The 23,931-nt window shown below is 36.8% G+C and overlaps 1 protein-coding gene across 3 annotated transcripts in view; it reads left to right on the top strand.

Annotated features, from left to right (window-relative positions):
* LOC122793591 (Golgi integral membrane protein 4-like) overlaps positions 1–23,931 on the top strand; it is a 1,583,571-nt gene that overhangs the window by 1,093,070 nt on the left and 466,570 nt on the right. For 2 of the 3 annotated variants that reach the window (XM_044061761.1, XM_044061760.1), the window contains exon 8: positions 6,270–6,572. The exons of the other annotated variant lie outside the window; for it this stretch is intronic. In XM_044061761.1, the coding sequence (XP_043917696.1) occupies positions 6,270–6,572 (303 nt within the window). The remainder of the gene's footprint in view (positions 1–6,269; positions 6,573–23,931) is intronic. 3 annotated transcript variants of the gene reach the window in all.

Here is a 23,931-nt window from a genome sequence, read left to right as displayed (position 1 = left end):
GCAGCTCATTTGCAAGGTTATGGCATTCAGGTCCAAATATGTCATTTTTTTTCACTGTGTTTAGCCCTCATTAGACTAGTCATAGAGTACAATTAATGCTCCTTTCGGTATGGTTGACAATGCTTGATTCCCAGGTAAGTAGTAGTGTTGAATGCCTTGGCCAAATCATATACAGCACCTGGAACAGCCATAGAGTTTCCTTACCAAAAAAAAAAATCCAAGGCATAAACCACATGGAATACTCAGACCACCTCTTAGCCTTGCCATTTATAGTATTGTTTTACAGACTGCATGAGAGGTGATCTGTGCCTGGCTTATAACGCATCATCTGATCCAGTACTGAGTAACTTGTTGCACATCAACAAGTCTAACAGCATTAGAAATACCCAATAAAAAGACCTAACCTCATTTTTAACATAAACAGAACATGTCTGAGGGAAAGATGTGTGCCTCCGAGACTGCCCCATCTTTGTAACAGGCTTCCCATCCATGTGAAGCAGATTTTGTCCCTCACCCTGATCAAAAGAACCCTGACCATGGATGGGAAATCAAAAATGTACTACATGAACTCATACCTTTCCTCCTATTGGACAGACATAGCTTGCAAATGCAGTGTCACCTAAACACAACTACATTCTCCTGGGTAATGTATACTGTCATTTATATATGATATTTTCCCTTTCCACCACCACTGGGTGGTTTTCCAACCACCAAGGCTCCACGCCCTTCCTAGCTGACTTTGAGTTCCACAAGGTCAGCCACAACCCCCCAGGTAGGACCACCGAGCGCAAATTAGCGTTTTTTAGCACCAAAAACAACAGAAATAGGAAATAACTTATTATTTCAACAGTTATAGCCATTTTTAAAATAGTAAGGTCATATATGGGACCAGGAAGGCCATACCAACCTCTACTAAGCATTAAAAATCAGACATTTAATTTCCCACCTCCACGTGGCAATTAAGGCTCCAAGGAGGAATCTGTCCCACTGGGGCCGTTCCTTAGTTCCACAAGGCTGGCCACAATCTGCTGGTGAGGTCCGCCAAGCGCAATTTAGCATTTTTTTGGCACCAAAAACATTATTCATAAGCAAAACACATCTTTAATCCACACTTTTAAGTTTTTCTAGCAGGAGAGATCCCAACTAGGATCAGGGTACCCTCCCCAATCACAGCTTTTTGTTTTTAAATTTGTTTTTTGGCGCCAAATGCACAATTCATTTGAACTTAATAAAAAATAAAAAACACAAAATAAATTCCACAGATATAGCTAATTCTTAAATGTGAGTTCATATATGAAACCTTTAAGCTCATACCCACTAAAACTAAGTGCTAAAATTCAGAATTTTCACTTTACACCTCCACGAGGTGGTCATGGCACCACCGAGCCTCTCGACCCTTTGTAGCCCATCTTCAGTTCCATAGAGCCAGCCACAACCCCCTAGTTAGAACCGCCAAGCACAAGTCTATGTTTTTTTGGCGCCAAAGTCCTATTTTAGCTTATTTTAGCATTTTAAACAGTTTCAACCCACAATTTCTTGCTTTAATAACATAAGAAATCCTAATTAGGACCAGGGTACCCACACCTAACACAATTATGCTTTTAAAAGAGTTGCTGAAATTAATACTAAAGCTTATAAATCATTAATTTTAATTTTCAACTTCCTTATTCACCTTCCTCCCTGAAGAAGCAAGTAGGCGAAAGCATTTGTCATAAACACTGAGTACTAAATTTTATGGTTACTGATTTTTGTCTTATGTTTGTTGTATATGTAGAATGTTAAAGGTTTTGTGTTTTAAAGCTTGGCAAAGGTGGGCCAAGGTAATGTAGTAAACAATAATAAACACACACCTCCAACAGTAACTGCAAAATAACCACAGATACTAGTGGACCATTTCATTCATTTGTGTTTGTATTTTAATTTTAATTTTAATTTGGACTTGTAACTGCTAAAATGTAAGTTTAAATTTTGAAACTTTAACTAGAAGAAGAAAGACAACAAGATAAACCTGTATGAGGAAAAAATCTAGGAAAGAATCTGGAGAATAGTAATTCCAAATGTAACACAATGCTATTGGTTGGAACTACATTCTGGACCTAATTGAAAACAACCTAATTGAAAATGATGCAACAGGTTAGCCACACCCACCAGGGAGTATGACAAAATAAAGGCAATGTCCCCTCCCATCCCCCACCACATGGTTGGCTGGCTAACCTAACACACACCCTTAGATCTGTATAAAAGTAAGGGCACCTCACAGGATTAGTCACTCAGAACAATGCTTGGAGGAAGGTCGTACTGAATTTTTAATTTGCAAGGACTGAATAAAGGATTTATTTTGGACTGGAACTGGCTCAAAGATTCATTTATTTTACAATGAACACTTTGCATGCCATTTAAGTTGCGTTTTGTGAATGTAACACTGTGGCCTTAATTAAGTGGTTTTATGTTTGGATTTTCATTTATTTTTGTTCTTTTCATCTTGTCTAAGGCCTGCACTGCATTTTTAGTTCAGACTGTACATATTAAAGGTTGAGGTTTCAAACCCTATAGACCTTATAAGGGATAACTAGGTCCTTTCCAGGACCCTCAAAAGATTCTGACTGGGATTCCACCTACAAGCCCAGCCTTGGACCACAAGGGGGCACACCAATCCTTTGAAGGGCCACCTACCTGGAACTCACCTAGCCCAGCCTTGACCAACAAGGGGGCACACCAGTCCTTACCAGGACTACCTAGGGACCTATCTGGACTGACAAAGGTCCTTTTTAGGACCATATAAGATCTGACGACAGAGCCATCCCTGACTGCCCAGGTGGCGACCAAAAGGGAACATCCCAACCACCCACCTGACGGGTACTGCACAGAAGTCCTTGTTAGGGCTACAAAGGTCCTCCTCAGGACCAAACACACCACAAAGGTTCTTCTCAGAACCAAAACAGCCCTCCTTAGGACTACAGAGGTCCTTCTCAAGACCAATTCACCACAAAGGTTCTTCTCAGAACCACAACAGTCCTCCTCAGGACTAAAAAGGTCCTCCTCAGGACCACCTGTCCACACCGCAAAGGCCCTTATAAGAGCCAAAACAGTCTTCCTCAAGACTACAAAGGCCCTTTTAAGAGCCACAACAGGTTTATTCAAAACCACATACAAATCACTAAGTCCTTTTCAGGACTTAGACTTGGACCTCCAGGAGTAACAATTATTAAAGTAAGAGTGTTCTTCTGTCCAGATTGTCATTTATATATGGGAATACAAGGTAAGGCTTAAAAAGGCCTTTTGAGGTTATTGGCTTAACAATTACCTCTGAACTTGTCAGAGCTGCAGATGTTAACTCTGTGGCTGCTTCTCATGTGTTAAAAATATTACAGAAACAGTGACTGTCTGCTGAAACATCTACTGTTACTGTGAATTGTCACACAAGTGAAATTTCTTTGCATGAAGTAGAATGCCTGGCTTATATTTAAGAAGAAACCAGCTGTTCTCTTTCTGGACAAATTGTCTGTCATTTTTCAACCTATCATTAATGAAGGCCATGTTATAAAAAAAAATAAAAGGCCATGGTTTATATTACTAGATATTTTGGCAGTGAAAGTGGTCTACTTGATATGGGCCACAAATGTTAGTTTCTCAAATTAATGTTAGAGAGCTTCATTTGTTTTCTCGCAGAATACTTAAATCTCAGAACTGTGCAAAATGTAATGTTTTTTGGGAGGGATTTATTCATTTTATCCTCATAATTTAAACTTGGAATTTGCAGGGTTTTTTTCCGATACTCATACACTTTTGTGGGTCTGTTATTCTTGCATGTACCCCTTTAGGAAAGACCTTTGTAAGATGAATCTGTTCGATTGCATTATTAAGACATATGTCATTGGTTCAAAAATGTGAAATGATCGTATCCTTAAATGCAAAGGTGAAGGAGTACAAGATCACTGAATCCTTTTATATTCCTACTGCAGTACAATTTAATACATTAACTGTGATTTCTGGTTTGAAGAGTTTGAGCTTTCAGACTTTGTAGCATGATATACAGGTTATCAAACAAAGAAAGTGCACTACTTCTAAGGTCTGAAATTTAGATTGTTATTCTCTGTTATTCAGCAGGTATTTTTAACAAGAATGCCAGCAAATTTTAATGTATTGTGAAATGTGACCAAAATGAGGTAATGCAACTTCTTCCTCATAGTCTGACCTTGCACGCTTTATGACCTCTGAACATCTACAGTGACCACATCTCTCAAGTCATTAGAAAATGAGGAATCTGTTAGGAAGGATTGAAAATGAAGTCACAGAATTCCTTCCCTGCTACTGTGTCTGTAGTACATATTCAAGGAACGTAGCTTCCTAGGTAACGGCCTGTACGTGAAAAGGAATAGAAAAATGAGCATCTGACACTGCTTTCCTGTGGTGGGAAGGATTACGTCAATCCTTGGTTACTGTTAGCTAGTTATATGGAAGTATTACTGTTATATGTCACAAAGTAAGAAAGGTTAAGTCCTGCAAAATGTAAATACCTTGAAATGATATACATCTAAATGCTGCCATAGTGCAGGAATCAGAAAACAGTGGAACCATCATTCACAAATTATCCTATTGTAGAATATCATTTTTAATACTTCACTCTTACTTGCTTGCTTCGTATGATAGGTTAGTATAGTCTCTGTTCTCTCTGTTGTTTTACTTTACTGCTCTTTTTCTCCATTTTCACCTTTTATGTTGTGTCTGTACTACTTACTTTGTTTTGTAACCTTGGCTCAGGCATTATTTATGTCATTTACTTGCTCTCTTGTGAGGCTCAACAACTGACTTCTGTTATCCTTAGTGCTAGTTGTGTTTGTAGTTGTATAAGTTTGTGGCAGTGTTGCCACATTTAATGGTGTTAACTCCAGTCAGCTTCAAGCATGTATTGATGTACATTTTATTTATGGAGGTTCTTCTCCACATACCTTTATTGTACTGTAGGTGGAAGTCATTGTTCGTAAGTGCATTGTTAACCGAGTGCAGAGTTGTCTTTTAATTTGAAAAGGACCATCTCATTTCTTGTAATAGGACTGTTGCTTGTCCTGTGGGACTATCCAACTCATTATAACTTGATGGATTATTTGGCAGTGGACAACTACGACAGTCATGTCTTAGATTTGGTTTAGGATAATTGGGTATGCAAGAGCAACATTTTTTTCTGAATTTGCTTTTCATTGAAATTCATTTTGCCTGTGATTTCAGACCTTTTCTGTTTACAGCAACACCTGTTGAATAGGCATTGAGTATGTAGTGGTCAGGAGTGTAGCATTTGCAAGTGTCTTAAATGTCAGTTAAGACCTTCACAGCTAATAATTTTGCAAATTGTTTTTACAGCTTTTTTGTAGTCGTAACCATTCATAAATAAATCGTTCATCATTATACTATTTTATAATAGCCAAACTATTCAACTGTTTGTTTATTTATTCTCACTGGTATTTTACTGTGGTTTCCTTTTTGTCATTGCAGATGTTCCCACAATTGCAGTATTGCTGTGGACAAGCAGGCAAACATCTGCTTGTATATAGCTACAGCCACTAGTTGTTGACTGGTTGAAGGTACAGACTGTCAGACTGCTGTCACTTTGCCATTGGTTACCCAAGTGGCATATCTCCCCCATGCTATGTTCAGTTTCCTTATAAAGGATTGTATGCCATGTGGAACTGCATCACCATGTACCTCATTCAGCCCAACAACCATTTTTGTTTAATCTGCCCTTATACTTAATTTTGTGCAGCCTGAAGCAATGGAAGCCTGAATTCCAGCACAGTCTTCTAGCTCTTTAGTCTGGCTGAGAGATACTTCAAACAGGTGTCTCTTTCCAAGGTTAGCATATGCAGGTGATTGCTCAAAAGGGTGCAGAGTATTGAGATAGATTCTGTGCATTCTGGAAAGAGTCCTGCAGGTAGGGCCAGAGTTTTAGTTCAGTGTAGATTGTATCTCCCAATCTCTTCTGTGCTTCCATTTGAGTAGCAGTCTGAGTTAAATCATTGTCCTGTTCAGTTGTTGTTCTAGCCCTTCTTGCACCCCAGAACTATCACTTCTAGTGCCCATTTTATTTGAATGACCTTTTGGGCAGGATTTTTTTTCACTTGGCAGTGTAACTTCAATAGAGGGTACCAGTCCTAGAGAGGCAGTAGGGGCAAAATAAGTACGTACTAGGAACAAATGCTATTTTCTTTATGAACTGTTTGTGATTCTGAGTCTAGTGTGGTGCTACAAAAACTAATCATGAAGTCCCTTTTCAGATTTTTGCAGGCAGTCACCTTGAAACACTAGCCAAAACTGGGGACCAACAGAAGTATGCCCAAGGAAATCCTGCAAGAACAGAGGATATTGTAAATGGTGATGGTCAATTACAGGGACATGCTTCATTGAGCAATATTGAGCGTAAACTGCAGGGAAATAACCTACTTGGAGAAACAGCTCAAATACCAGACAGTACTCCCCATACTGTATTGCCACTCTGGCAACAGAAATCTACAGGGAACAGTGACGGCCATTCACATGGGTTCACAAGGACAGTTAACAGCCTGCAAAATGAAAACGTGGTAACATATTTTCTTCATTTTCTTGCTGTAATGTGTTTGTAGTATTGAGTAACCATAATTAAGTTAAATATGGCGCTGTCTGCTAAAACTTTGAGTTGTGTAGGAAAGATTTCTGATCTTTTCTATATTACACTGCTTCATTATTGTTGTCAGAGAGGTTCTCAGCTCTGCCATCTAGATATATATGCTATAGGGCTGCTTGGAATGTGGAAGCCTTTAGATGTACCTGTCATCAAGTTCCAGTTCTGTAGGATGTGAGCTGTCATCTCACTGCCGATACCTGTGCCCAGTTCTTAGACAGCAGTGCAGATTGGGCAGATGAACACAGACAGTTCTGTACAACTTGTGAGTCATGCTTCCATTGTTGTCTTTGATTCCTGTGCTATGGCAGCATTTCGATGCATGTCATTTGAAGGTATCTACATTTTGCAGGACTTACAGTTTCTTACTTGTGTGACATATAACAGTAATACTTCCAGATAGCTAGGTAGCAGTAACCAAGGACTGACATAATCCTTCCCACCACAGGAAAGGAAAACATTGTCAGATGCTCGTTTTTCTTTTCCTTTTCACATACTGGCAGTTACAGAGTAAGCGAAGTGTGGATAAGTACTTCGCACTTAGTAGGAGGGAAGGAGTTCATTGACTTATTTTCTAACTTCCTGACAGAGTTCTCATTCGGTAAAGAATTGCGAGTCTCTGTAGATGTCTTGAGATCATAACATACTTGCATGACAAGTAAGGCATCTGTCTACTGTTATGCACCCCTGTCAAAAGTGTGCAGTCATTGTACACGCCCTTGCAGAATGATTTTTTTTGCCTTCTACATGTGCCATCATCCATCTCTACCTGTGCTGTTTTCAGATCATTTCTACTAAGAAGTCATCATGTTTTCTATGGCCCTATATGGCAACTATTTGAATGGTTTGTCATCTACTTCTGTTTTCACCAGTTCCTCAAGTCTATTTTTCATTTTTGTCTTGTACTAGACCAGTGATGGTGAACCTTTTGGGCTCAGCATGTCAAACATTTGGAAAATGCCTAACTTGACTCTACTGGTGTGTCTCCCCCTCCAAAAAAAAAAAAAAAAAATTTAAATAAATAAATAAATACAACATAGCTGTCAATCCATCAGGGATAAATCTCAACAGAATAAGGGGCAAAACTAGAAATAAGGGACACTGACAGTTTTAAATTACTAGTAGTATTAATTTGAGGCACTGACAGAAAAAATGAATGTGAATTAATATGCATTTTCTGAAGTAAAATAAGTCTGTAAATCTAATTATTGTCATTAATTTTTAAAAGTCACCAGTTTTAAGAAGGATTAAGAGGGCAGTTGAGAGGAATGTAAAACAGCACACGCTTAGAAATTCAAACTGCTTGCCCTTTGCAGAAGTGTAACCAGTAAGAGAAAACAATGTCAGCACTGACCTTTGCAGACTCTGTCGAGACAGTACACCAAAATACTCTTTGAGGTTAATAACTTCCTTACCTCTGCAGCAGTGTTGTTGAACTGGCTCCTGGCACAAAACAATTCAATGCACTTCACACAAGAAATGAATGCAAAAGCAGTTTCTTTGGTAACTCGGGTGTTGGTGAACACTGGCGTGTCACCCAAAACGTCATGGTGTGTCACCTTTGACACATCATAGGTTCGCCATCACTGTACTAAACTTATTACTGCCAAGACAAAAAAAGTGAAGTGCAAGTAGCGCATGACAGTGCCAGTAATCTCCACAGTCCAAAGAGCAGAACAGCATTTGGCACAATTTTGCAAAAGGTTTAGTGCTAGAAGTCCAGAAACCAGATTTGTGCCATTTTCTTCACTGCCTGTTGGGATTATTACCACCAAAGGCGAAATAAAGAAACCACAACAGTACGTGGGTTTCAGTTTTGTCTCGCTTCTCTGGCATTGTACTGTTGTATTTACATTCATGGTAAAATAGTGTGGACATGTGCTGTTTCACATCAAAGGTTATTATGAGGTGCTAATAGTGGACACTCAACTTTCTGTCAAAAGTTATAAATCATAGACATTACAGATATGCATTACAAAAATACGTTTTGCACATTCAGAATCATGAGGAAATCAACTAGGCTGTGAGATGAGAAAATATGACAATTTAGCAGCATTATGTAGATGGAAATGCTACATATTTTTAGGCTTTTTCCATGAGTGTTATGGTAAAGTTCTGTCCAGAGTTTGAAGGAGACAGTAAAATGTGGTCTGTCCTGAAGAACAGTAGCTAATACAGGCATATGGAATTTTAAAGTAATCCTATAACTTTGCTTATATTTACCAATGAGCATTACACTAAAAACAGTATAAAAACCCAACATACCAAAATAGAAACACATAAATAAATCTGTAAATTAATGTTGCTTCAGATAACTTTCAGTTTACAAATCCTAAAAGTCACTCTTCAGAAAACCTAGGTTGGTTAAATGTTAGCTCTTTTGTAAGAATTGTGGCAGGCATTTACACCTACCTTTAAGTGAAGAAGATCAAATAGGTATACTTTCACAAATTTATAAAGGAACTATTATGTTAATTTAGACACCAGGAAAATGAGAGTCTGTTGCTTACTGCATGCTAGAAGGATACTTCTAGAGCTTATCTGAAATAATCTAATGCTGGTTTGTGACTGATTGTGCAAAGATTTATTTTGAGTTATATTTTATTTTGGTATTTGCGTATTATCGCAACACATTTCAAACCACTCGATAATATGTTAAGTACTGGTACATCTTCACAGCTGTCCTGCTTCTATAAAAGGGTCTCATTACTTAGGCCTGAAATATAACCAACTGACTGTTTTTGGGCAGTTGTTTATAACAAGGAACCCATGCTGTCACAATTTCCGGTTAAAGTAGTCAACCCGCGTTGTGTTGTAATACCTTCTGAGAGGTTTCATGCGTTTCATCCTTAAAACTGTAACAGTCGCGGAAATACGTAAGGTAACTATGGAAAAGCGTACAAAACTGAAAATAGATAAGATATATGGAGTTTTGTTGAACCCACGGTATGTTACACAAAATGTTTACCACCAAACCAAGGTGTGGCAGTGCAAATAGTTATTTTCTCCTTAAAGTCGTTATTTGAAATTGGGTTTACATCCCCACCCCTTCCCTTTTACCCACAACCCAGGTATAACTGTTCCTATTAGTTTACAATGAAAAGGGCAGCATTTGCTCCTTAAAAAGAGCTCACAACCAGAAATAGTGTTGTGGTCATGAAGAGTCAGTCAGTAGTGGTTAAAACGGTAAACCTAACCTCTCAACTGTACCGTATTATGAGCAGTGCTCCTCATTAAGAAAGTCCATCCATATTCACGCTATTATGAAATACTTTATATCCTAAAATGTGTATACCAAATAACATCCATGGAAAAAATAATGAATCATTGTAAACCACCAGAAGAACGTTTTCTAAGTGTAAAGTAAATAACATATGGTACTTCACGTATTATCGAGTGGTTTGAAATCTGGTTGTGATAATCTGCAAGTACCTTTATTCTTTTGTACTTTTATTTTTCTCAGTTTGTAGATAAGGATAGCTTGTACAAGGAAGATTTATTTTAATTTATATTTTCTTGTTTTGCCCCTGGTTTTCACTGTTTGTTGTTAGGTGTATATTTTAGACAGGCAACCTCTTGCCATCCGAAGGGGCCTAGTCAGCTGTAAATTCACATGAACTGTGGACTAGACAACCCAGTGCTTATCTGAAACAATGCTGTGTTGGTTTGTGAGATATTGTGCAGCTGTTTAATCAGAGGATATATAGTTTGAATTACATTTAATTTTTTACCTCTGATCTGTACTGTTATAGAGGTATAACTGCAAGCAATAGTGTAAAGGAAGTCCTGCATTTGTGTGTCTGGCACAACTGGTGCATAGGTCAAAGTGCCGACATTATGACTTACTCCTCCTTGTATAAGGTTAACTTAGTATACTTAATTTAATATTTAATTACATACTGTTTGTGATTTTCTCATAGAAATTGACTTCAAACTTCTTTGAATTCTGTGGTAACTGATTTTAATTATTTGTTTTCTTTTAGAATGTTTTTACTCCATACTGAAAATGGATTCCTTAAATGAGTATGCCATTAATGATTTGCTAAAACACAAGTGTATATTTAAAGGTAACACCTGGTAACTCTGGTGACCTGTGATCCTCATATCAAAAGTTGGGTGATTTGCTTACCGTTATTAGTAGTAAATCTAGACTTGATTGCACTTGTGCAATTAACACAGCTTGGAAAACCATTACTACAGACATTAATGACAGAGCTGATGAGATAAGTAAGTAAGACACAGTGCAAATGGAACAAATTTATATATTGCAAGTAAAAATCACTCAGGCCATATTAAACATGGTACTACAGTAGAGAGTCTTTTATCCGAACTAATTGGGACCTAGAGTAGTGTGGATAATCAAACTGTTAGGATAATCAAACTTACATAGAACTATATAAAAAAACATCTAAAATCTTGTTTGCTCTGCACACTGGGAATATACTTTTCAACCATTCAGCAATTCCAGTGGACAATAAAGAATATTGTTCACATACAAGTGGACTACAGGCTCAAAACACACACACACAAGTGAATGTGTATAATGTTCACATATTCAGACTTTGAGTTTTCCTACCCAAACACTTTGGAATGCTGCGTTCGGATAATTGACGTTTCGGATAATCGACGTTCGGATAATTAGCTCTCTGCTGTACCATGACAAGTTTGGAATTCAGGAGTAAAATATTCAGCAATCAGAGGATTCAGAGTAAGTAGAAGAAAATAAAAGAAAGGAAGATGTTAACTAATTGGGATGAAAAATCGATTAATGCCTGTAGCACAAATAGAATATATATATATATATATATATATATATATATATATATATAAAATACAACTAAAAAGCTCCAAGAAAACTAAATAAATTAAAATGAACTCACTGCAGCAATAATAAAGAAATACACAGTAGATGGAACTGGTATTAAGCACTTTCGTCCTTTAAGATTAAATGTGCAACCAAAGAAATGAAGATTTTTAAAAAATACAAATGTATTTATTTATTTTACATTTGTTTTATTTTACAGTTGTTTGTAATGTGTGTGTGTGTGTGTGTGTGTGTGTGTGTGTGTGTGTGTGTGTGTGTGTGTGTATATATATATATATATATATATATATAATACAACCTAACCAATAACAGAAGAATAGAATTTTGAGTAGCTGTGGTTGCTAGCTTGTTCTATTTGTAATATATACATATATATGAAAGGGGAGGACTTTAGGTAAGCCAGTGTAATACACACTTTATGTTGATGTTCTCATTAAGACCAGGAGCAGCCCCAGCATTCAGCAGCAATTGCCATTTCATTTCTCTGACCTTGTAAGAGATTATCACAATCACCAAAAAACATATCAACTTGGTCAAGCACAAAGAAATGAAACCCTGAGAAATTAAAACAGACTTCCTTGTGTTTAGCCAAGGCATTATTATAGCAATAACCCACGCCTGGGTGTGGGTAATGCTGGATTTACCCACGGTTGGCGTGGTTTGGTCCCGAGGGCGAAGCCCGAGGGACCAAACAAAGACAACCGTGGGTAAATCCAGCATTACCCACACCCAGAAGTGGTTATTATTATTAATGACATTATTTAAGAAAAGAAATAATCACTTTTCTTAAATAATGGCATTGTATAATGCCTCTTTGCTGCCCTTCCGCAGCTGTCTGGTGTTCCGCGGCAGTTCTGATGTACTGCGCATGCCTACGCAGTACATCAGAGCTGTGGGCAAAAGCAACGGAGAATGCAAGATCTCCATTGCTTTTTACTGTCTCGCTATGTTAAATGGGTTTAACATAGCGAGACAGCTTTAAAATAAGCAACGGAGATCTCCGTTGCTTATTTTAAAGCTGTCTCGCTATGTTAAACTCATTTAACATAGCGAGACAGGTTAAAAAAAAAAGCAATGGAGATCACAAGATCTCCGTTGCTTTTTACACACTGTGTCGCTATGTTAAAGGAGTTTAACATAGCGAGACAGCTTTAAAAAAAGCAACGGAGATCTGTGTTGCTTTTTTTAAACCTGTGTCGCTATGTTAAACTCTTTTAACATAGCGAGACAGTGTTTTATACTAACGGAAAAAGTCCGGGCGACCGGACCTTTTTCCGTTAGTATATTGAGGGATTTACAACGGGCACGCTGGTTGGGCTGGCCAATCAGCGTGCACGTTTTAGTGGAGGCATTGTATAATATCATTGTTATGTCGCATTGCAAATAAATGTTCTTTAATCCGGCATGTCTTTCCAGTATAAAAACTGCTGCAGGATTTGCATGTTGCTGCATATACTAAGAGTGACAGTCATAATAGTTAGTAAAATGCACCACATAATTGCAATGTGGGAAAACATATTGTTCATCAGTATAAATATACTTGTAGACTATACAGTTATTGCACATATGCATTCCTTTATGGCCTTGGTTAAATTCAGGTTGTTCTGCATAAAATGGTGGATCTTTGTTTTCAAAGTGCATTCTAAGGGTTTTAGTCTTTTTATATACAAAGCTGGGAGTTATGCCAAGCACCTTACTTACTGATTGACTGTTAGCAGTAATGTCCCACTTTTTCTTGATGATACTTCTGATGCCTGACATATCCCTGCTTATAGGAATTGAGAAGCTTAATGTCATATCTATTTTAGGTTATCATTTGCCGTTTGGGTAAAACCAAAGTGAATGATAGGCTGGAACTTAGTATAGCAGATTGTTTGAACTTCCTCGTGTAGTCTGTGTAATATTTCTTGGGGATAATTCCTTAACATAAATAGTCTTTGCAAAAAATATGATTCAGTGATAAAGATGTTATCATCACTAATTAAATGGAACAGTCGGATAAACTGTCCTCAAACCAAGTTAACCTTCATAAAATATGGATATTGGCTGCAAAAGTCAAGGAAATTATTCCTATATGTGTCTTTCCTGAATAATGAAGAGTGCAATTGGCCAGTCGTAGAATCTAAAGTAATAGTAGTGTCTAGGAAATTAACAGTGTCCACAACCAGAAATGACAAATTAAAAAAAAAAAAAAAAAAAACAATACTATCAGATAATGACCTCACAAAACCAGGAAGCTCCTGTTCGCTACCCTTCCATACAAAAAATATATCATCTATGTAACAACAACATAAGGCAAAGTTGTTAAAGCCTTTTATGAATGGTAATGATTCATGTTCCCCATGTACTTAAGACAAGGTTTGTGTATGATGGGACCATCTTAGAGCCCATTGCAACACCTTTTGTTTGTTGATAAATTTTGCCATTAAAGAAAAATAAATTGTTGTGTAGCACTAAAGAAATCAATTCACAAATCTGTTAGTAGCAAAGCCAACATATTGTGAAAGAAACAGCTTGGTAAAATGCAAACCCTCTTTATGTGGTGTGTTGGTGTATAATGATTCTATGTCAAGTGTCACTAAGAGTGTAATGTCTTTTAAAAGAAATAATTCATTGAGAAATGCCCAAGAGTCCTTAAGGTAGTATTTTGTACATTGAACTATTGAGTTTAACAAGTAATCCACGTATTCAGACATCGTTTCAGTTATAGTTTTTTTTGTTTGAAATAATATGTCTAAACGGTGGTTCAAACTCATTTTTGTGTGTTTTAGGAATTCCAAACATCTTACTTAGTTGTGGGTTAGGGACAGACATAAAATAGAATTAATCTGAAGAAATAATGTATTTTTCTAGCTGTTGAAGTCTTTTTGTGAATGCCTGCAAATTGTTTATGAACAAACTTTACTTCTACAAGCCTGTAAAACTCATTGTTATTTAGAGCTGATTCTATTTTGCATTCATACATGTTTTGCTCCATTAAAATGATCTGTGTGCCTTTGCCTGCCCTCATTATTCGCATTGTTTTATCATTAGATATTTGGAAGAGGGCATGTTTTTATGCAAGGGATAGAATGACCCATTTGTCAGAGTCATTATGGCTAAACTGCCGCAAGTCCTTTTCACAGATTTTCATAAATATTTGCAATGTGTTGTGTAATGCTGGGTTGAAGCAGCTACTTTTCTTTAGTTATGGTAAAGTAGACTATACATCCTGTGTAACTGATACTTCATCTTCATTTGTAGAAGTATCATTATTGAGTAGCAACTTTAGATTTAGCTTCCTAACAAACAATTATAAGTCTAACAGAAGGTCTGGAAGTCCCATGCTTTAAGCGGGGATGAAGGAGAAGCCCTTATTTAAAACTTTATAATGTATTGGAGAAAACTGTCTCTTTGTGAGATTGAAAACTGCACTGTTTATTTTCTTTAATTTATCTTCAAAATTAGTGGTAGTCATTTCCGCAAGTACCTCTTGGTTAACATTTGTCTGCCGATAGGTTGGAGTCTCCCTCTGCCGCAACCCCTCCTTCTCCCTCTGCCACATCTCGATGGTGCTTGTCTGTTGTGGACGTTTTCTTTGTAGCCCGGTGACAAAAAGTGCTCCTGTGCATTAGCTTAATCATTAATAGAAGTGTTAAGGGTTTCTGTATTTGGACTGTGGAGGGGAATTTGCGGAGAATTAGTAGTGACTGTTTGTTGGTTTAATCGATCAGCTCTAGTTGCAGGAGTTTGTAATGAAGCAGACATGCGAGCAGCTCTAGTTGCAGGAGTTTGTAATGAAGCAGACATGCAAGCGTAACTTGAACCTGTTTCCCTGGCTTCCCAACTGTGTAAGTCATGTTATTTCCCTTTCCAACTACTTTTTTTTTTCGGTGTATTAAAGTGGCAGTATGACACTGAATTCTCGGAGTAACTCCATCTAATAAATGTTGAAATTGATATAGATCTGGGTGTTGAGTGATAGTAATATGTAATTCAGCGAGCTCCTGTTTTAGAATGTCAAGGCGTTCTTTATTGTCTGTATTAATAAGTTGAAGTACACAAAGACACGCGTAATTGTAAACATTAGTGAAGTCTCGGAACAACTTAGAATCCTTAATAATCCAGTTTGGATATTTAGAAAAATGTAGCCCTTTAGGTACAGTTTTGTGGTATATGCACGAGTCAATAAAAAGAATATCATATTCAATATTTTTGTATGTAGTCAACATACGTTCAGATTTGAAAATCAGCGATTTGCAGTTTTTGTGGTTCTTGAAATGAAATGAAATGTCAATTGCTGCTGAATGCCGAGGCTGCTCCTGGTCTTAATGAGAACATCAGCACAAAGTGTGCATTACGCTGGCTTACCTAAAGCCCTCCCCTTTCATACATATGTATATATTATAAATAGAACAAGCTAGTTACCATAGCTACTCAAAATTCTATTCTTCTGTCATTGGTTACTGTATTTGTATTTTTTAAAAGTCTTCATTTCTTTGGTTGCACATTTAATGTTATAATATAGCAATAACCCACGCCTGGGTGTGGGTAATGCTGGATTTACCCACGGTTGGTGTGGTTTGATCATGAGGGCGAAGCCCGAGTGGCCAAACAAAGCCACCCGTGGGTAAATCCAGCATTACCCACACCCAGGCATGGGTTATTGCTATTATACAATGACATTATTTAAGAAAAAAAATAATTACTTTTCTTAAATAATGGAATTGTATAATGCCTCCTTGCTGCCCTTCCACAGCTGTCTGGTATTCTGAGGCAGTTCTGATGTACTGCGCATGCGTATGCCTACGCAGTACATCAGAGCTGTGGGCAAAAGCAATGGAGAAAGCAAGATCTCCATTGCTTTTTACAAACTGTCTCGCTATGTTAAATGGGTTTAACATAGCGAGACAGCTTTAAAAAAAGCAACGGAGAATCTCCGTTGCTTTTTTAAAGCTGTCTCGCTATGTTAATACCATTTAACATTGCAAGACAGTTTTGAAAAAAGCAACTGAGAAAGCAAGATCTCAGTTGCTTTTTACAAACTGTCTCGCTATGTTAAAGGAGTTTAACATAGCGAGACAGATTTAAAAAAAGCAACAGAGATTCTCTGTTGCTTTTTTTAAAGCTGTGTTAAACTCCTTTAACATAGCGAGACAGTGTGAAGCAACGGCGATCTTGTGTTCTCCGTTGCTGTAAAAAAAGAATTATAGTAATGGAAAAAGTCCGGGTGACCGGACCTTTTTCCATTACTATAACTCTGATTTACAACGTGCATGCTGACCAATCAGCATGCACGTTTTTGAATATTAATGGGGGTCGTTGTATAATATATTATTGTTTATTTCTACAGCATCTTTTCCTTGTTACTGTATTATGATGAAGTTCTTCGCATCATTAAAGGACGAAAGCGCTTACTGCCAGTTCCGTCTAGTGTGTATATTTTTATTATTGTTGCAGTGAGTTAGTTTATATATATATATATATATATATATATATATATATATATATATACTTGATAAAACAAACACCAACAGGGTAAGGTATCACCTCAAAATACAAGAATAAAGTCCAAAAAAAATATGCCAACCTAGTGATGGCATATTGGGAGGTCACCTATATATTAGAGCACATCAATTATTCGAGACACATAACATATTACAGACGCTTTGTAGATGACATTCTTTTTATTTGGGAAGGTGATGTTGATACCTTTAATGATTTTATGACATATATTAATGGGACTACCACCTTCTTAAGGTTCACTAGTACAACTTCAGTTTCTCAGATAGATTTTTTGGATGTTACACTTAGGTTAGATGGAGGATATTTAACATCTGATATATTTAGGAAACCTTGTAGACGTAATGCTATTTTGCATAGGACCAGTATGCATCCACCACATATTCATAAAAATATAGTTAAGAATCAGATGACACGTTTTTCACGCATTATTAGTGAGGATGATACATTACTACAAGCGGTTGATACCATGCACTATGAATTCGTAGAAAGAGGATACTTAGACAAAGATTTATTACCTTTACAACAGACCAGAAGTGGGCGTACTGTACCAGCCATTATTAAAGATAGTAATATAACACATAAGCAAACTTTTAGATCTAAAGATATGAGAAAGAGGCTTTTGATTCCATATACCAATGTTAATAGCTCAGTTGTGGACATAATAAATAAGAATTGGAACATTTTGCTTTTAGATGACAGTATTAAGGGACTAGTGGGTGATAGACCTGCTATTAGTTACAGGAACACTAAATCTCTTAAACATCATTTGTGTTATGAAAATAATAGGAGCGTTATGATCAACTCACAAAGGAAGGGTACTTATGCTTGTAGGAGCTGCAATCAATGTAACTTCATTATGAACTCTAATATATTTATACATCCAGACAATAATACTAGATATGAGTTCAATGAGTATGCAGATTGCAAGTCTAGGAATGTTATATACTTAGCGGTGTGCAAGAAGTGCCAAAGTTTCTATGTTGGAAAAACCAACAGATCTCCGAGGGAGAGAATAAGAGAACACATCTATGCGATAAACAGAGAGAATGAGGCTAATGCTTTGGCAAGACATGTTTTGCATAATGGATCTATACATACCTTTAGTTTTATGGTCATAGGACGACAGCAGTCAACAAATAGACTAGGTAATATTAGTAATAAAACCGAACAGGAAGAGATTAGATGGATTATCAAGCTCAGAGCGGACAAAGGCCATGGACTCAATGACAAATTGTCACTGAGACCTTTTTTAGTTGATAGACCCTATAAACGCTAATTTTAATATGTTATATATTCACATTTATTTATATTTGCATTTATTATTATTACTATCATTATTTCTACCATTTTTCTTTTTAAACATACACATATACATGTAATTCGCTTCTTTACCTACCCATTCCCCCTCCCTTCTCCCCCCCCCTTTTTTAACACACATACACAGTTATGCACATATGCACTTTTCTTTTCATATGGATGTGTTTTTTACATGTTATTCATATGGTATGTCTTTATATGGATATTTTTAATGCATTTTAGAATATATATGGTAGAACTTATATTGTTTATACAGTCTATGAATATATTAGAGAATATATAACAAAGTTTCTATAAATATTTTATAAATATTGATATATACATATATATATTTTTGATTTTATATTTTTATTGGATTTGTGAGGAATATAAATAGACTGTAATACATATGACTTATTCAATGAATGTTATTCATGTGATTGTTTTAGCAAATTCTATTGGGTACTTTGAATAAGACGTGTAGGATTGGCTGTTCTCAAGTATAAAATTAGAGCCAGTACTGTTGTTTTTATTGAAGTCTGAAGAAGCGTTCTGGGTAAGCGAAAGCTCACTGTTCTAAGCAATAAAGGAGATTTACTTTACCTCTTGTATTTAGTTTCTGGTTGGCTTGATTGTCCTGGAGTATTACCTCTATTTTTGGACTATATATATATATATATATATATATATATATATATATATATATATATATATACATATATATATATATATATATATATATATATATATATATATATATATATATATATATATAGACACACGCGCACACACACACACACACACACACACACACACACACACACACACACACACACACACATATATCAAAAAGGGCATTGCTTTGTTATGTAACACACATATTACAGGGAATGGTAACATTGTCCAAACAGAAAGCATTCATTGTAAAGAACAAAATCATAATTTTTTTACAACAGAAAAGGTAGAAAAAAGAAGCAGGGGTCAGGTAAAAAAGGAAGAAATCACAATAGAACTTGGAAGGATTGAAGAACATTACTGTAAAAAATAAAAGGAGAAAGACTAAAATTGACAACATGGCACAAGCTGTGGAATTGCAAAGACAAGCTGGATGAGTATTGTATGTTTGCAAATGTAAAAACAATGCAAACAGTGGGATTAATAAGACTGATGGTGTTGAAGATCATTTCTGTGTAACAGTTGATATAGCAGATATTACTGAAATGGAAATGGGAGATTCTTCAAATCTCGTCAGAAATTATATACTTCTAATCAGGGATTCATTTTTTAAAGGAACTGATAATTAGGTTTACAGAGAAGACAATGAACATCAAATAGCATCAACATCAAAATACAGGATGGGAGAAAGGACTTTGATTTCTGTAATGTGAGGAAGTATGGACAGAAGCAGCTCCTAAATGCTTTATCCCATGCATGCGTCCCTTCAAATTATCTATATTATGATATCAGTTTTTCTCATTAGGAATACTATAATTATTTACTATAGGATATATATATATATATATATATATATATATATATATATATATATATATTGCTTTTGTTTCTGCTTTTGTCATTGCTGCTATTTACAACATGTACCTTTAAACACCAAGAGATTTTAAACAATGGGAATAGCCCAATTATTTAATTGCATAATTGAATTATTAGAGTTGCATATGTATATAATGAATGCACATTCCCTGTGGTTTTGTCTTGATAAAGCCTGGGAGAGCCCGGGTGAAAGCGCTTGACTGGATTGTTTGTTTTTAAATCTTTCATTTGTGAGCATCTATCTTGTGGATTTTATATTTCAAATAAAACAAAGTTATTTGCAAGGTATCCGGATCCTGGTGATTTCTTCGGTCGTGAGCTATTGGTGTTACTATAGGATGGCTAAGACCACTGTCTAACCAAATGGGATAGGTTAATCTGAGCATCAAAAGGGAAACTGGCTGGGCTTAAAATGGCCTGCAAGGGCATCGAGCTTAGTACTTATCTGTTAACCTATGCGAAAAAAATGGATTAAGTTTTACAGATTCTGTATACTAAAGCTGCATAGTGTTTTATTGGTGTGGGGGGGGGGGGTAATGAAACAAGAGTTTGTCAGTGCAAACTGTTGGCTGTTTTGGTGATAGAAGGCAACAGGATGGAAACAGGGGAAGCAGAGAGATAGTTTAATTCTGACAGTAATTAATTTCTCTAGCTCAAGGGCTGCATTAGTTTTACCTTTGCTTTCTATCCCATGTATATCATGCTTGATCCTGAAAGCAGAACATAGTTGGCCAGCTCTGAAGTACAAAGGGATAAATCTGTAACTGTGACTTAGGAGTTGTAAGAGTTGGCAAAGCAGAGTAGAAATGAGCGTCCAGTGCCAGCTTGATCAAGTGAAGGCTGGGTACCATAACAAGTGTAAGGGCCAGGAATCAGCATGCACCAAGTAATATAATGCATGCTATGGAAGATGTTGGGTCTATGCGCAAGTATGGATGCAAAAAAAGGCTGACATTAGGGGACAGCCTCACAGTCAAGCTGCTGGGGGGGGTTGTTGCATGTAGGTAGAAGAAGAATAATGATGGATGCCTGCTTGATGGCTTCCTGTAACTGGTTCTCACCCACATGGAAAGAATGACTCTGTCAGCTCACATGGAGGCTTATTGTTCGCAAAGAACAGGTAGGAAAGGGCACAGAAAAAGTATAGTAGTGTTTTTGTCTGCTGTTTTAACATAGAAGGCTGTATGCTGTTGAATGAATTTACACATTGTTTATGCATGCTGTGTGCAGACATATTCTGCTGTTTTAATGTAAAAGTCTGCATTCTGATGAATGAAATTGCAAGTTGCCGATGCATGTTATGTGTAGAAAAACATATATATGGGAAAACAGGCAATATAAATGAAACTGTATGTGCATAATTACTTGTCTTTGTACTGGGTTTTTCTGAAATGGGACATAATAGACTCAATGCCAGCATTTTTTAGCTGTGAAGATTAAAACAATAAAATGTGCAACAGAGCGTAAGGAGGGCCACTGTTCTGCAGTTTCACGTATATTACTTCTTTACAGTGGAGGCATCAGTATGTATGCTCTTCAGATGTTAAAGGTAAAAATGTATACAGCTAGTCTAGTTTTATAATGTTTAAAATAACTTAGTCTTTATACTTAATTGCTATTTAGAATAGTAAAACACACAAACTTGTACAGACACAAACATACAGTCTTTTATTAAACTCTCAAAAATGTCCAAACCGCTTCTTAGTTAGTCTGAGTGCTATTCTTGGGAGTAATATAGCAGTCCTAAAATAATACTAAACAAGCTTTCTGTGTGCTCTGTCTGGATTAAAATCATCTAACAGCTTAAATAGCATAATTAGTGTTCCTGCAGTTCTATCGTGACCAGTAGGCATGAGTAAGATTTGTACAGTTCAGGGATGTGCCAAAAATGCATGTGGCCAACCACAGAACTGTTATTTTATGGTACTGTGCCAAAATGCCGTTTAACGGCCAAGAGTGAGATCACTTATTTTATAGGGTTGCTCAAATATTTCCTACTACTTCTATTTTTTCAGACCGTTAGCATGACTGTATGTTATCCTCTAATCCGCCTTCTAATTTACACCCTTTGTAGTATAAAACCGTCTCAAACACCATTCCAATCCTTTGTAACTTAATACGTGCCTTGCTTCCTGTAAGAAACAGAATAGATATCTTTTAACCCCTAGGAAAAAGCTCTGATGTCTTTTTATTTATCATCCTTTAAAGAAGAAAATGATATACGTCTCACTGCATTTGCTGTAACACTCTGCAAACAAACAATGTAAAACATACCTGTAGCTAGTACACTCTGAGTGCATTATTAAGGACTTGAGTGTCATTATTCAGGAACTAGTGTGAGTATTTTAAATGTTTGCACATCTCCCATGAAGTCTTGGTAAAGAGAATGCTGCTAATATATTTGTACGCACATTTCTGTGTTTGCAGTGGTCGGTGTAGTTGAGTCCTGTATGCATCTTCTGTGGAACTTTTACTGCGTATGCATTTTATATATTTTCCCTTTTATACAAAAAAGCAGATTAATATTAGTTTTAAGAGGTGTGTATGAAAAGTGATTTTAGTGTATATGTTAGTTTTATGGGTGGCACACTGGTTTGTGAGCTGTCTGATGTCCTTTCTAGGCCTTATATCTTTTGAGGGGCATGATAAGTTCCATCTGTACAATGAGAGGTATGAGAAGTTCCATCTCTACAATGAGTGGTATGAGAAGTTCCATCTCTACAATGACTCTGAATTAGATAAATTGAGTAATTGGTATGAAGGAGTGAATCACAACCTTACAGATTTGTTACAGATGCCAATCATTTAAGTTACTTAATCAATGCATGGATGGGTATTGGCATCAGATGTGTTTTATGGTACTTAAATTACTTTGAATTTCCTTTTAGAACTAGACCGGTATGGAATTTATTTATAACATTCCCGTGTCCATGGGAGTAGTTAAGCTAACATAAGCAGAACATAATTAAAATTGTAGTTAACTACTCGGCATAGTTTACTCATATTTCAGAAGTAAGACACATGTGCACAATGGCACAGTTGATAGAGTTGTCACCTCACAGTAAGAGATTCCCCCCTTTGATTCTTGTCTGGAGTACCTTCCGTGTGGAGTTTGCATACCCTCCCTGAATTTGCATGGGTTTCTTCCAGGTGCTCCAGTTTCCTCCCATATTCCAAAGACTTGCAGTAGGTGGATTGAACATTCTAAATTGGCCATAGGTCTGAGTGTGCATGCGAGTCTGTGGTGTGGAAGAACTACCGTGGCAGGACTAGCCACCTGGCATTGTAAACCTTGGCTGTAGATGATTGTCACTGTTAAAGTGACACCCCGACCCCATGTGCAAAAATGGGAAAAAGGGTTGTGGATGGATGGGTGTACAACACAGACACATCTACTTTTTAAGTTATTTGTAGTGGTTATTATTGAGATCTCTTCTTATGATACTTAGAGCTCTGCACTTTTCTGCATTTTGTACTGGGACTGAATTTCTGAGTGTGAACACCTCTCATTGCAGAAAGGTTATCTTGTTTAGTGTCTTTAATGCTGAAATCTTCACTGTGTCGCTGTCAGTACCAGGTCCTGAGGCAGAGCCAGCACTGGCAGTCTATGATGGGAATCATTACCAGGAGTGCAAGTGCTTCAACCCAGCCACCCACTAAACTGAACAGGGAAAAAGCACATGCCCTACATGAATGGTCAGCATAGTGGCTGTGGATAATTTCAATTTAAGAACTGACAGGAGGATCCCTAATGTGAATCTAAACCAGGGCCATAGCAGTGTGACATATGTAGTCAGATTGGTCCCATCTGGTTAATTCTGCCCACAGGGTGGCTTCACAGCCACAGACAAATCTAGCATTCCCACTACACTTGCAAGGCAAGATTTCCTTTTCAACTACTGATATATTGAACTTTCACTCTTTATAAGGTGATGGTGAGAGTGGCTCAAAAGGTGTACATCTGCAACAAGTAAGGAAGTAGGTTCCAGGGGTGCTGTATGATCTGTCCCATTTTAGAGCATACCTACCCCTGGCCTGTTAATGTGCGTCAATCCTTTCAGTCCATTACCATAGTCTGGGTAGTTGTACTGAGGACTGAGGG

Source organism: Protopterus annectens, chromosome 2.part0 (assembly GCF_019279795.1).
Source record: "Protopterus annectens isolate FY-2018-M chromosome 2.part0, PAN1.0, whole genome shotgun sequence".
NCBI lineage: Eukaryota > Metazoa > Chordata > Ceratodontiformes > Protopteridae > Protopterus > Protopterus annectens.
Note: the sequence above shows the minus strand (reverse complement) of the source record. Positions and strands in the feature narration are given on the sequence as shown.